The sequence below is a fragment of the Hetaerina americana genome, unplaced genomic scaffold (genome assembly GCF_022747635.1).
Source record: "Hetaerina americana unplaced genomic scaffold, ioHetAmer1.1.p SCAF_12, whole genome shotgun sequence".
NCBI lineage: Eukaryota > Metazoa > Arthropoda > Insecta > Odonata > Calopterygidae > Hetaerina > Hetaerina americana.
The window spans coordinates 12,210,463-12,226,618 of NW_027286292.1; the positions used below are offsets into that span (position 1 = coordinate 12,210,463).

At 35.9% G+C, this 16,156-nt stretch overlaps 1 protein-coding gene across 4 annotated transcripts in view; it reads right to left on the minus strand.

Annotated features, from left to right (window-relative positions):
• Positions 1-13,188, minus strand: part of LOC139685867 (guanine nucleotide exchange factor C9orf72-like) — a 36,123-nt gene extending 22,935 nt beyond the window's left edge. For 3 of the 4 annotated variants that reach the window (XM_071582986.1, XM_071582988.1, XM_071582989.1), the window contains exons 1-3: positions 12,230-13,188; positions 9,436-9,660; positions 9,154-9,258 (exon numbers count right to left, since the gene is read on the minus strand). In XM_071582986.1, coding sequence (XP_071439087.1) covers positions 9,154-9,258; positions 9,436-9,660; positions 12,230-12,853 — 954 coding nt within the window. In that variant the 5' untranslated portion in view covers positions 12,854-13,188. The remainder of the gene's footprint in view (positions 1-9,153; positions 9,259-9,435; positions 9,661-12,229) is intronic. The other variant, XM_071582987.1, reaches the window with a different exon arrangement.
• Between the last annotated feature and the right edge of the window lie 2,968 nt (positions 13,189-16,156).

Sequence of the window (16,156 nt, forward strand, 5' to 3'; positions counted from 1 at the left end):
TTCTATACACCTTCCAAGTTCTATGAAAGTGTCGCCTAAATAGTGATTGTTTCAAACCTGAATTCAGTTAAGCTTTTGTAATTTCAAATTTTCTCAAGAAAATTACTCATGGAGAAGAAAATCATATACGGCAATTTTTAAGCAAGAAGTCTTCAATTTAGCGAAAGAAAAAGGAAATCGTGAGGCTGCCAGGATTTATCTTTTAATAAATCTTTTAAATAAAAGTAACGTTCTAGTTGGGAAAAGTGGATGATGCCAGGTATGAAAGACCACACAGAATCGGGATGCATTAAAAGAGGGTCTTGTGAAGAAATAAGCCAGTGGATCGTGGAAAGTTGGCAGGGTGTCAGAGTGACTTATGCAAAAAAATGGATTTGAAAAAGCTTAAGGAAATATTTCAACGCCATTGCTATGAGGAAGAGTTAACTTCGGAGAGTGAACTGGGTGATGTGCCTGAAGAGATGATAAATGCACTTAATTCATTTAATTGTGATTCAGGTGCCATTTCTAGGATTCGAGTGATCAACCTATCCTATCATATATTTATACATACGTGTATATAATACAACGTGCCCTACCTATACGTGAAGTACTACATATTAGAATAAAGAAGTACTACATATTAGAAATATTGAAGTATAGAAATTATGTTTCTTCTTTTTCTCTTGGACTTATTAGATGAAATAAGTGTAACAGTAGCAGATCATAGAATGCATTTAAAAAGACATGCTTCCAGAATAATTTATTTTTGCAAAACTCTCCTATAAAGTATTGTATACATAGGCCTGTAAATATTTGGATTTTTTCAATTTTCATTACATAACGCGCATTGTCATTTTTTTCGATCATGTGAAATTTTTGTCGAGATAACGGGTGCATTATCGATGGGAAAATATGGTATTTGAAAAATTCATTTCCGAGTGTTGTCCTTGGTTTTATATTACATAAGGTAGTTATCTACATAAATCTATGTTATAAATATAAACGTTTACATATAAATGTTAATAAATCAGAGATCACAAAAGTTCTGTTAGTTACCTACTGCAATAGCTCTCACGAGATGACAATAAACAAGTAACCTCTTTTTCATTTTCAACGAGATTCCATTTCACTTCTTTCTTGAATGCCTTTGCTAATGAGTATTTGATGATTACAAGGAAATGTTAAAAGAATATTTGGCACCACACAATGGACTATAGAATTTATACCCAACAAATCACATATTGGAATACATAAGTAATTCACAAATTCTTCAATACCTCATATAATATGGGATAAGTGATCATATCTAGTTATCATAGCATAAGCATGAAAAGATAATAATTCGAGTAGCTCTGGATATTGAATACCATTATTACAAAGAATGCAAAGCCAATAGATTAATAAATTACGCACCTCACGAAGGTGAACACAATAAATACCCAAAATATCAAGGTACAGAACCATGTTTCACAAATTTTTCATTACTGATATTAAAGTGGTTCCTTTCATCCCTCATACATTTTCTTTCATGAATATATTTATAATATCAACTTTTTATTTTGCATGCCACTTCTCTGATTTTGCTCTAAGGACAAATTCAATTGAAAGTTAAGCATTTATGATAAAAAGTAAGAGTTACTGTTGAAATTTAATAAATATATGATGCAAAAAATAATAGGTATTGCAATGTAACATTATAGTGATACAATAGAGAAGTTCATCTCTGTTCTTCTGAAATTTTTTGAAGATGCAATATTTCTACTTTCACTTCACCTGTCTTTATTCAACAGTGCTGGTCACCTTTCATGCAAAATTATCAAGTTTAACACCCTTCTAAACTCAAATTTAATGCTTCTAAAACACCAGATAAGGACCACTGATGAAAACAAACTGCCACCATATCAATATATAGCAAAGTGGAGTTGCAAAGGCAGGGTAGCTGGCCATGGTATAACTCTGACCCCTTAGTGTGGTATAACTCCATCCAAAACTTGCTCATAATCACTCTGGGTGGTAAGTCTTATTTCCGACAGTATGATACCACCTGGTGGGGTCTCTCTGTCAGAGGTGAGCAGTATGTAATGACTCTGGGTGATGCGACTCATATCCAATGGGACCATATTGCCGACAGAGAAACTTTGCAGATGATAAGTGGTTCATAACAGCCCCCCTCATATCTGCAGCTAACAGAGGAAATCAAACTATATTTTACTTTTGCATATCATTTTTAAGCAGCTGCTATCTCGACTAAAAAATGCTACACACCACCAGCAACAGAAATTCATATGAGAAACTAAGTTTCACACATAATGTGTACTGAGGTAATCATACACAGAGAATAGAAAAAGCTATCAGGAACTGATTAGCTTCTTAATGGACATTTTTCCACATTTTGTGCAGCAGCAGTTTTAAAAAATAGATGAAATCCTATTGAAAAAGAAATATACGTGGGTCCTTCGATAAGTCCTTTGAAAATCCAAGTGATGGCACTCGTAGTATCAGATAAGTTTTTCTTTTAATAAGCCTCATCTCTCACTAGACCAGTTCACTAGACATGTCCAGTGGAAGTGATTTCCTCCTAAATGATTGGCAAATCAAAGTTGGCAAAATAGTAGTAGCTACAGGCATATGACAAGGTACAGTGTTTTTAAGTTTGCATGAAAAACTGGGTGTAAAAAAATCTGGCAAGATGGGAGGGGCATTTGCTCTCAGTGAGTAATAAAAATAATTGTACGGTCGATTCGTAGGCTGGTTTGGAGCTTTTCCAATGCAATCTTCACATGCTTTGGCATCAATAATAACTGTGGACAAAACACGGATACACTGCTACACTCCTGAGACAAAGGAACAGTCAAAACAGTAGGTTTCTAGGCATTTTCAGTGACAACCTTTCTCTTCCTCAGAAACAAGTTTTTAGACGGTGAACCCATTACCAAAAAAGTTCTTCTGAACAATACCCACTTAAAACTGTGTTCATTCCAGACCAAAATCAAAATACTTTCCTAAAATTCAATTTATAGCTAACTTCGTCACCTCAGATTACTACAAACACAGTCTGTGTAACATATTTGTAATAATCTAAACTGACACTGTGCTAGAAAGCAATGCTTATTGAGATGTTAAGAAATACAATTAAATTGTTATAAATAGGGTCAATTTCCCTTCCATGGACAATTATCTTAGTGCAAGAGCATGCTTATTTATTCCTATTACAACTACAGCCCAATAGGTAAGCATCTAAACAAGCTGGCAGCAAGAGAAAATAAGACTAAGAAGAGGACCATAACTGTTAGGATAGGGACATTAGTATTAGTGGTAGTTTTTATGGGAGGCAACCAACAGCTCAGGTCATTTGCGCCATAGGGTTGGACTGGAAATGATAAAGGGTGGAGAGAAACCCGGAGTCAGCATTAGCTAACTCTTAACAAAAGGCTCCAAGGGGTCCGCAGCTTAACATCCCATCCGACAGACGGCATACTCACTCAAAGTGCCTTCCATAAATCACCTCAAGTAGGGATCGGGACAACGCTGAAAAATATCTGTCATCCCCGGGATTCAAACCCGGGCCCTTAGGGCGGGAAGCCAGTACATTAGCCACCGCACCATTGTGATTCCCATAGGGACATGACATGAGCATGATAATATGGACAGGGTAGTTAATATAAATAGAGAAAGAAATACATAGACAAAGGAAGTACAACTATTTAGGATATCTTTCTGACTCAAATAAAGTACACCCCCATGTGAGGTGAAACAGAGAGATAGGATGGAGCAATTTATAGAAGAGGAGAGTCAACATGGAATAGCTGCAGTACTGAATTAGGGTGTCTTGAAAGGAGAGTTAATAATAGCAGGTTAGCGATACAGCTATTTGAAGAGAAGAGGGCACAACGAATCAATCTATTAATAACCCAAGCTAATACTGTTTAAAAAGTAGTCATGGGGAGGAAGAAACATGTAATTTTTACCATCAATTAGAAGAAATACGTGGGAACAGGTCAGAAAGGAAGCAATAGTAATAGGACATGGCAACAATGGCAGGAATAGGGTGAGATGGTAAATTGGTGGACAGGTATGACTTTGGAATATAGAAAAAAACCAAGTTTTTCAGATGAGAGAGTTTAAGAAGCAATAAAATCTGACTCAAACACCATTATGGACACCAATACACATGGAAAATGCAAAGACAAACAAGTAGGTATCTGCTAGAATTAATAATGGATGGACATTGTTGCCCAGTATTTAGAGTCTTCGACTAGTGACTGAAGGACCTCCCAGGCATACCTCTCTGGGCACCCTCAGCTTTACCTAAGCTGTGGGATTTTTTGGGTACCAGAAATTTCCTGAAAACCAGAGATGGCATCGGGAAAGGAACTGCCCCCCTTACCATGATGTGTGAATTTCACATCCCATTCGGGTTAACACTAGATGAGCTCCACCCTTATTTATCAAACCAGCCTTTGGGTTGATAATGGTGGTTTATGATTTCTTAGACATGGTTTAAATAATAGATGAGCTTTAGATGATCAGAGATAGAGAGATGATAGGTGCACTTGGTATAGGAGTACAGAAAAGATTGGTAGTCTAAAATGAAGAGTAGCACTTAACAGATTAAAAAACCTGGTCACTGAACGTAGAATAAGGCTTTTAAAATATGGTTAAGAAGAAAAATGAAGCAAACAATTGAAGACAGAGCCAGGCTAATGATGAAGTTGTAATTATGGTGGAGAAGAGAAGTAGATAGGTGAAATCTGAAGGAGGCAGAAAAAGTAGATCAAAGAAATATTGAGAGGTAGTGGGATGTTGATGGTAGTGATAGAAGGAAAATGCAAGGCATATTGGGATAAGAATGAAATAAAATAAGCTTTTCAGATGCTATTAAGGCAGGCTGAAGGTATGAGGGCCATTCGAAAAGTAAGGTCTCCTATTTTTTTCACGAAAAATCAGATTTGTCAACTTTACGTGCATCGTTGGAAAGGTTGAGCATTTAGCTATTTTTCTACATAGGTGCCTTGACAATCAATCACTTTTTGCATCCTTTCAACCAGCTTTTTAATACTGGCGTCGTACCTTTCTCCCACCGCGTCACGAAGCCAACTGACAACTGCTTCTCCGATATAAATTCATCGAGATTTAGTGGAAGTGTATGGTGAGAAGTGTAAGGACAAAAAAAAACGTGCGGAAGTGGTGCAGGGAGTTTTTTGATGGCCGGGAAAACGCCCATGATGAGCAGCGGTCGGGGCGGCCGAGTTTTCCAGAATCGAAGGTGGCTCCAATTGATGAGATGGTGCGTAATAACCGGAGAATTACCCTTCATGAGATAAAGGAAGGCCTTAATGGTCGGAGGTCCTTGGTTACAACTAGGAGTCTCACCAAAGGAGTATGTTTGCATCATGACAATGCACGTCCACATGTGTCACATCAAACGAACACCCTAATCGATGAATTCGGCTGGGATATCATCGACCACCCTCCTTACAGCCCGGACGTTGCCCCCAGTGACTACCACTTGTTTCCTGCTCTCAAAAAACACCTTGGAGGACAGAAATTCAAGTCAGACGAGGAACTGCAAGAAGCAGTCATCTTCGCTTCGTGACGCGGTGGGAGAAAGGTACAATGCTGGTTACAAGGATAAAAAAATTGATTGATCATCAAGCCGACTATGCAGAAAAATAGCTAAATGCTCAGCCTTTCTTACAATGTTTAAATAGTTGCGAATAAATCAAATTTTTCATGAAAAAAATAGAAGACCTTACTTTTTGAATCGCCCTCAAAAAAAAAGTAATTTAGGGCAGAGAAGAGGAAGTTCATATAAAATACAGCATAAAACAGTAATTCAAGTCCAACTGGAACCTACCTTTAATAGGTAGATTACCACTCATTGGTTGCTGTGCTGAATTATCTGTTATTTTCAGGTATTCACTAACTTTATATCCCATTATAATGGGATGTTTGTTTTTAATTGGATATTTAACTTGAAATTTATATCCATAAGCAATAATTCACTTATGCTGGTGATTTCCACATACTTTTTTGGATTCTTATCATTTGACTTGGACTACGATTACATTTTCCAATCAGCAACATGTGCCTTCTCATAAAAATCAGCATCTTTTCCAGAAAAAAAGGCTGGTTATTCCAGTGTCTGAAAATTTGGAAGCACTTACATCAACATATCAAAACACCATTCCAATTTAAATTACCTAACAAAACAAAAAACTATCATTCATGATTGAGGACAAAGTATTATCAAAACTAAACATAATTGCAAAGTAACTGCCACCATTTGTTGAAAATGTGAATCAGAAATATGAGCTAGAAAAATCCTCAAATATATGAATGCAAAAATGTAGAAGGAAGGGGACTCATCTTTTAAATGATAGATTACAGTCTTCAATTCAGAGATTTGACTGTAGTCTCTTGTAAAATTTCTGAAGGGGATTATGATAAATATAAAGGCATAAAACACTTAAATCCTCGACACTCTGTTCTTCATCATCCTAAGTATCTATGTTGGATATCTTAAGACTACATGAATCTTCAGATAAAGTAAGTTTCATAAAGAACAATGTCACGTCACATAAGAAATTTAGTAGCCAGTCTCAAAATGATTGAAACAGTTCAATGACTATTAACTTCTTTAAATTCCAAGGAAATGTTTTTGATTCAAACCTAAGAAATCCATTTCTACCCAAGGTTTTGCCCTGTCACCATAGTAACCTAGCTTTAACCACAAGTGATTGTGCTGCTAATGGGTTTTCTCAAAATGAGATGCACATCTGTGGATATAAAATAACTTTCCTCAAAATTCAAGCAATACAGGCTAAGATGCAAAACAACATTAACTTTGAAAAAGTCATTAAAAAAATTACTGGAAAAATGTTCCAGGCCACAGAACACAATTTCACAGCAGAAGATGACATATAAACCATGTTCTTCAGTAATTACACACTTTCACAATGGAAAGACTAATGCAATCATTGCACTCTTTGCATGAGCCCTGAATGGTATTTTATTTCTCCTCACGAAGTGAGATAAGCAAAAGGATATCTAGAATTTTGAAGCAGTTCGAAATCTCAAATTCATTGATCTACTTATACCTGACTCAACTCATTTCCTGCAAGACATGGCTTCAGACTTTGGACTCAAATGTGAAAGTATTATACATGATTACATATCACCCATACATTTAGACCTATCCCACAAGGAAAAGGCTTTCAATTATATCCAAAGATATACCTGATTGAGTAGAGGCAAAAATGTAGCCAAAAAATTACATTTATCGGAATTTTGCTTAACAAGTGGATAGAATATCTTCAAATTCCTTCAAAATAAAGATAATTTATTTTGATTGTTTAGTACCAATGCTCACAACACATTTGAGGGCAACATTCCTCTAACAAAGATGGAAAATCGGCTGCTTCACATGGACAACAACAGTTCTTTCTAGTCATCAGTACACAGGGTAATTTGTATTGTTGGTAATAGTGCTTCCACCTTCCCACTCAGGGTAATTTAATTTTTAGCTGCCTGGACAAGTAAGGTCATTTTCAACACCTTCCCCGCAAGCATTAAAGACCTACATGAAGATTCAAGAAAATTTTGGTGATCAAAGAGAAATACTGCAGTTTATTCTGGCCTTGTTCTGTTTTAATATTCAAGTAGTAGTAGTAGTTTTGAGGGGAGGCGACCGACAGCTGAGGTCATTTGCACCATAGGGGATGGATAGGAAAGGATGAAGGGTGGAGAGAAACCCGGCATCGGCATTAGCCTACTCTTTACGAAAGGCACCAAGGGGTCTGCAGTTTAACGTCCCATCCGACGGACGGCATACTCACTCAAAGTGCCCTCCACAAAGCACCTCAAGTAGGGATTGAGATACCTCTGAAAAATATTCAACACCGCCAGGATTTGAACCCTGGCCCTCTGGGTGGGAAGCCAGTGCGCTAGCCCCCGCACCATCTCAATCCCCAAAGGAAAATCAAATTAATGATATTTGTAAACCTTGTACTTCAATCAAAAGAATCTCACCTTTATTCCATAATCTGTAAACTAGAATATTCTCAGACCTACTTTTTGAGTAGATAAGCTCAAATGAGTGTGAAATTCACACATCAGGGTAGGCCAGTACCTTATCCTGTGCCAGCTATGGTTTCCCAGAAGATCCGGTACCCATAAACTCACACAGCTTAGATGAAGCTGATCGTGCCCATAGGCATGCCCAGGAATCAAACGCGGGCTCTCTGGTTAGTAGTTTAACATACTACCCACAGGACCACCACGTCCCATCCCAGACATATTTTTGATTTTAGTGTTTTAAATTAAAAAATAGCTATAGATATAACATTTCTCCTATGCAGGGTGTTTCAAGAGATAATTTAAATATTTGGGAAGGTGGAAGGATAGGTCATGTCAAGAGAGATAGTTCCTATAAATAGGCCCACTAAACTGAATAGTTTCAATTTAAAGCTATTTTATATATCACTGCTACGAGATTGATTCAAAATAATATTTCCCATCACACCATCTCACTATGCCACATGACTGTTTATTTAATTGTTATAAGATAGTAAGCAGACTCTTGTTACTGTGGAAGAAGCATTTGACCTTTGAAAAATCTAAGCCTAAAGCATGTTCTTTATGAAAGCTTCTTGTGTAATTTAGGAGGGATACTTGCTCATGACATGAAACACAATGACAAGAGAGCTGACATGTTCAGAAATCATAAAATACGCCCTTATGAAAAGAAAAAAAAACCAAGAAATAAAAAAATGCTCCCTGGTAATTAGTTTCATGTGAGAAACCTCACCATAGAAAAATCATTTAATCTAGATCAGGATTCAAACCAATTCCCCCAACTTCCAGCTAAGTGATTTAGGGAATAAAAGTTTCAGGTATCTGAAGAAAAATTCAGGGATTTGGCTTTAAATCCTAGCCTACAAGAATGATATTTCCACGGTGGAATTTCCCACATCAGTGCATACATCAGCAGATGACTACATTTCCGTCATGACCTTCCCTTCCGTGTCTTGGAATGGATTTTGTAGTCTTAAAACCCCATCAGATTGAGTATATAAGATTAAAATTGAATACATATATATAACCACCAATAGCACAGCCTTAATTTGACAGATAATCTAATTAAAATTAAATTAAAAATCAAATAAATACCTGCAATTTCAAGCCCATATGATAGGAATACTTTCTCAGAGGATCTATGAGGCAAGAGGAATGTTTATCAGTGTCATCAAGGAAAAGACCAAGGAAGGCTATCATCTGTAAAACAAGTAAATAAAACTTTAAAATAACAAGGAGCAGAAAACAGATGCCACTCCTATGTATCAGAATTTCGGAGTGAATAGATATCAGAACTTCAGAATGTTCACATACTGACATAACAATAAAGACCATTGGAGCCATGACCATTGTAGAAAAAATATATGTATCACTTACATTATTTATACTATCAGCAGTTTCACCAATTACTACAGAGCTTCCAAAGGTTTGCAGATGGGAGGTTAAAGCTCGTTTTATTATCTTTGACTTCACCACATTGCCAGAAATCTGAAATGACATGGTGTCCAAACTAGATTGTTTTACTTCCACCAGCATTTTGCAAAAATCCATAATCCATTCATTTAAATTTTTCCATAAGCTTGTATCAAAGGTGCAAGAATTCTGAAAAGAAAAATGATTAAAAAATTATATATGATAATAAAGATCTGAAGTAAAAGTATACAGCAATAATTATCAGCATCAAATTGAAAGAATGAGGAATTTTGTTGCATAATAATCAACATCAACCTGAAGGTCAGTATGGTAGACGAGTGCAGAGCTCACCCAATACTAAGCCCTATGGCAAGTGAAATTCACTCATTGGGGTAGGGTGGTCAGATCCTACCCCTCTACTGGTTATGGCTTCCCAGGAAGTTTTGATACCCATAAAATTGCAGAGCTCGGTTGAAGCTGAGGGTACCCTGGGGTATAGGTCCAGGTCTGGAGTGCAGGTCCAGGAATAAAACCTGGGACCTCCACTGCCCAAGGACTACAGAGTCCATAGGTATTCCAAAATTCCCCAAAAAGCCATTACATATCATTGTGAGAATTCAAGCAAATACACCTTCAATGACTAACCCAAAATATCTAAGAAAAACATGAGATAAATGGGTTTGAGGCTGATTGAGTAATTCTAAGTGTTATAGTGTGTGAGCAACATTCATAATGTCTTTCTACAACAATTTTTATTTGGCAATAATTTCTAGACAATGGCCTGGTAAAAGTATTAATAGATAATTTCAAAGTTGTTGACAATTTTTAAACTTAATAACAGTGCCAATCAAACTGCAAGAAGTTAACGCAGGCTTGCCTACTGATTAATAGGTCATACAATTTGATAGGTCATACAATGAAGCAACCAGTCAGTAGCTTATTACTCTATGGTTATCCTCAAAACGTTAAAATTGACAATAATAGAAGGAATGCTTCCATGACATCATTCAGCTTGAGACATTACACTGAAAGTGTTATCTTTAGGCAAGACAGTGTATATAATACTGTATATTTCATAGTGAATCTTCCACACTGATGTATTCATACAAGACCCAAGTCAACAAAGAAATATACTCTCATTCCTCCTTGTGGTTGCCACTATGAAAAACACACTGCATGATACAAAAATACAATTTAATGTACACTACAAGGTACTACTATTGCTGTGAATTTTGCACTTACTTCAGATTCAGTGTCTTTCTACACACATTTATTTCATGAGATCACACTACTATGTAAAAGTTGATCCACTTGATCCAACATATCCATCTTACAAACTGAGGGTTAGGGTTAATTTATGTCACTTCAACCAAGCTATGAAACCACCCGACTGGGAATACTATGAAATTCGCTGTGGAGATACCCATTGATCAGGAAAGAAACCCTGTAAACTTTTAGCCCCTGAAAGGAATGGTTTCTGAAGTGCATGCGTTTTCATTTTGGGTAAGACCCTGTTACCATTACAAAACGCAGCTGCAGAATATTTTGTATGACATTCATAACTAATCTTTAATTTAATGAAAAATTGTGAAACTTTTTCCAATTATAAGGTATTGTGAGTGCAGGTCTCAGAACTGTATTTCCTATTAATTCATCCAGAATTATTATCACAACAATAAAATCATTTTTCCAAACATTCAGAATTGCATGCTTTAGTGGACATAATTAATGTAAAATACACTGTGGCCTACTCTTACAATTATTATTGTAATGATCCTTCCTTCTGGACAAGAATTCCAGAAAAAAACGTTCGTCCTGTTGTACTCAGTGGAGATAAACTAAATTGTAAAAACAGGCGAGTTTGTCAGGGGCAATTTCATGAAATACAAATTCGAAATATCAGCTGAGTAAGGTTAAAAAATGAAAGAGTAATATGAAAAACCTATTTTTCACCAGCCACGTTGGAGCATAGAAGTTAATGTCTTTCATTTTTTGCAATAAATGATTTTTCCAGATGACCTGTAATTTTAAAATAAAATTATAAAATCCACTGACAAACTCCTTTGTTTTTATTGGATATTTAAATATTGTTCCAGAGAGTATAGCAGGAGCCATATGCTGTTTTCCTGGAGAGTTCGTCTATGTATTCAGGATCATGAAAAACAATATTTTAAGTTTCGACCAAGATTGCCTTTCTCATCCCGCGCTGTCAACTGAAACTGATATTTTTCCCTGAATTTTTCGCTCAAATGTGTTGCTGTGGTAATAATTCTTTATGAAGTTTAATACAGTTAAGAGGTCTGCACTGATTACCTTTCCAGGACAAGTTTCAGAATCGTTCATTATACAAAGTTGAATAAGATGACATCCAACAAGTGCTGCAGTTGCACTTCGAGATGGTTACAAGGTTTCAACCAAAATTCAAACACCCCTATTTCAAAAAACATTCCATGTACAAGGCTAATATGTAATGGAGTTTCTGTACTCAATATGGGGTACGCCCACAGCGAATTTCATGGAATTTCGAGGCAATGGTTTCACTTTGAAAAATATTAGTCAATTTGGCATGGGTTTACCACTATTTGGAAAAATACTCTCCATTACTTCTCAAATCTGAAATAATGCACTTAAGTGCATTATGAATAATTTCACATATCCATTAAATTCATTGCTCGGCACAATCACTGAAAAATCGGTATCCACTTCAAACCATGCTTTGCAATCCACAATGTAATTAGAAAAAATGTATTGAACTAACCTTAACCAGCAGCGTGTGAAATCGAAAAGCAATTCTTCGCAACCACTGTAAACACAGACTTCTCAGTTGAAGAAAGTATTCATAATTTTCATAGCTAGTTATTAAAGCGAATGAATAAGGCACGTGAGTATTCCCCTCTTTCACTAAAAACATTAGAGAAAGGAACACCAAGTTTACATCAGGTACGGCAAAAAAACTCGTTCCTTTCTCCTGCAGACAACTACTGCTAGCAGCATCAGACTCTCTAGCCACAGCCAAGCAGTTTACCGTATGATTGGTCACATACTTGATGGCAGAAAACAAGTTTGAATCAACAAGTTCACTCTGACTGGCAATATTTCCGGATTCCCCCGGGTGATATTCCTGCTTGTTGGAATACACGATTTCTGTATTGCATGCTTCGCTACTTAAAGGCACTTTTGATTTTACACCCATATCGTTGGACTCTTTATCACTTCCATCTCTTGAGAATACAATAGGCAAGCCCATGTCCTCGTGAGACTGCTCCTGGAACCATACACGAACAGTCTTCGGGCCCACAATGTCATCCCACCTCGACATAACCACAGCCAATACCCCACAATCAGTCTTGGGTAAACAAAAGGAATAAATGTAAGGTAACATAGTGCAATATTTACCTTTGAGGAATAGTTATTAACTACTTTGAGTCTTCATTATATAATTCTATCCCATATCAATATTTATGAAACAGTTTTAACACACAGCGATTAAGTTAACTTCAAAATGATGGGTGGAAACAATGTAGAACATTATTACTAAAACTGCGCACCAGTCAAGCTAGTAACATCTTCGGCGCCCTACAGTAAACACACCACATTCACCAAAAAAAGCACTAAATCTTTTAGAAGGACTTTGGTTTGCACTAAAATCTCATACAATCACAGATTACAACTCGCCGCTTAACACCAAATCAAAACACGGCTCTCGGATATGGCGAAGGAATTCATACATTTCGCTCTTGTAGGTAGTGACCTCTATATTAGTTAGTAAAAGGGTTAGCCCACTCTTATCTTTGAACCGTTAACCTTGTTTTACTTTTAATACTCGCTCAAAGATGGAGTTGTTTTGCAATGAAACTACGACGTGGTTACTTTCTAGGTTGATAGATGTCACATTATTGCGCCGTGGCCCAAATACCGCCTTAAATATATTCCATGGTTTTTGTCTTCCATAAAGTATTCAGTTTTTCAAATATTTATTAAATTTTCTTACCCAAATGAAGCCCCGACATCCGTAAAATATTTCGTGATGTTCGCAGGAAAGAAAAACACATGCATTGGCCATTATTTAGTTATCGAACGGAGAAACTCATACAAGCAAAATTCAAAAACCACAAATTATGAATTAAGAAATTGAACTCATATGCAAATGCCTTCATTAATAACATATATTTACAAAAGGAATGCCAATTTTTTATAGGCAGCCCTAAAATCTTTCAAAGATGCTTCCTTATTTTCTAATAACTGGCTCTAAAATAAGGAAAAAGAATTATATTAGAATTGTGGCATTTTGCCAGCAATTGTGCAGTTAAGAGAAATGTATGTGAAATCTGATCAGTTATTCTGATCTGTCAACAGTCGAAGTATAAACTTTATTTTCAAATATTTATTAGACGAATGACTAAGACTGCTAGAAAAAAATCACCACACAAGTAATTTATGATGACAGCATCAAAAAAGTTGTAAAAAACAAATATTATGATAGAATATTCCACTGCCACACAAAAGGTAATAAGATTGACAGCATTTCCCTTATTTCATAGGAAAAATCCACGTGGAAAAGGAATCCCCAGGCAGCATATTAAAACACCATCTAGTAGTGCCAGTATATTGTGCACTACCTAAATCATGAGAAAGACAGCACTAGATAAGAAATATATGCCAGTTTTATTTATGATATTTCAGTGAAAAGTGAAAGTAATAAATTCTCAAAATCAAGTCTAGGAGTGAAACCTGAAAAAAAGAAAATCAACTGTTTCAGATAGTATTGGGGTTATTACATTGGACAAATTTTTCCTGTGACCTAATTGTTTGAATGCATATCTAGCTGCAGTGATGTTTTGGCTAATAGCAGAAAGAAGTTCTTCAAAGGGACAGGTCGTTTTGTTGGTCACCATCAACAGAAAATATTAAATGGTATCATGCAATAAATTAGGATCTGCTAATATTTCTCTATATTGCCACATCGATGAACCTTGAGAATGGTCTACACCACATGAACACCCACATATGCAAGTGAACATATTCTTTTTTCACTTAACCTCAACTTTTCTTTGTCGCCAGCTGGTTCTCATGTGCTGTAATAAATATGTTCTTGAAAAAGAGAGGATAAGTCAGTAAAAAAATCACAGCCAAGTATTTCATTGAGTCTGGTTGGAAAGAAAATCATTAACTAATAGAATTTTCCAGCATTGTAGTTTTGATTATCCCCAGTTTTACCAAATAATATTGCAAACATTTTCTATTGGATCTTGGTTAAGATTTCTTGTTTTTAGGTGCCAGAACTACTTGGTTTTCAGTTCAACCCAAAACAGAATTACCGCTCTCATGGTTGTTAACCACCCATCCTGTAAAGGAGGGTGGATTACCTTTCTCTTCCCAGGAGCTCGGATGACTTGATTTTTGCAAGGGCTCATTGCAAGTAACCCATATGAGGACTCACATTCCTGATAGCCAACTCAAAGGTTTCTTGTATTGGTTATCCATTGTCCAATTTCAGCTGTCAAAAGTACGATGCGCTTACTTCAGGAATTGTTTTGTAGCCAGCTCATCCATGCCCAAAACACTTACAAGAACAAAAGAAAGATGTGAATGATGCAAGCAAACAATTAAGTCCATTCACAAAAGGAAAAAATATCTCATATTTCACCTCTACCATTCAGCACATGCACTCCTGCAGCAACATGATCAGCAAAAACATGAGCCACTAATTTTACATGCAGTTTCTAGAATTAAGTGGAGGACAATTGAGCCTCTGTTAGGTTAAAGAGCCTATATAAATGAAACGTGGTAAAGGTAATAAATAAATCAATTGCAAAATTCTTATTACCAATCAGGTTATAAGAACAACAGTAAATGGCATCTAATAAATCAATTTTAAACCATTATATTGTAAAAAAGGTTGCAGTATGAAGTGGTTAACTTTTAAAAGTTTCTTTAAATTACATGGTTACCTCATCAAAAACAAGCAAAACTCCAAAATTGCTATTATTTGTTGGCAGCCAATGAAAATTATCAATCATGCCCGCAACAAACCATTATTCCCTATTAAGCACACTCTATATTTTGGTGATAATATGTCAATTTATCTACTCAGAAATTGACAGTGTTCACTTGAAAGCACTGGATTGAAAAACGGACAACACACGAGAATGAATTCATCAAAGTCATTATGAGTAAGGCTAAGTTATAAATATTACAATTTATTTTTAAATAATGCTGAATTCTAATTGTAAATGTCAGGTTTACATTCCGAGACATCAACGCTGTAATGGCAATTGGCTTTCTGAGTCATCTTCATGTAAAACGACTTAACTTTAGAGAAATATAGACCTTTCCAACAACATATCAATCAATATCACCAACTGAGCCAACACGTAGCATAAAATACATACATTGCTATGGGATAGAATAGGATTGGTTACAATTTCCGAACATAATGCAGGTAGATCTGATATGTTACTACCCGAGGCAAATAGTACCAATTCTCCATTAATAGTCTTTTGCAAGAAAATGATATAGTTACTCTACCAATGAAATAAATTTTGATGATTATTAAAGCTTAAAGTGATTCCATTATTGACTAGTAACAGGTGCGCGTGAATTTCTTTGGTATGAATCTTATTACGCAACTTACTTACCTCTCAATTACCTTCGGAAATTCTAATTCTAATTTTTTTCCTCCTCT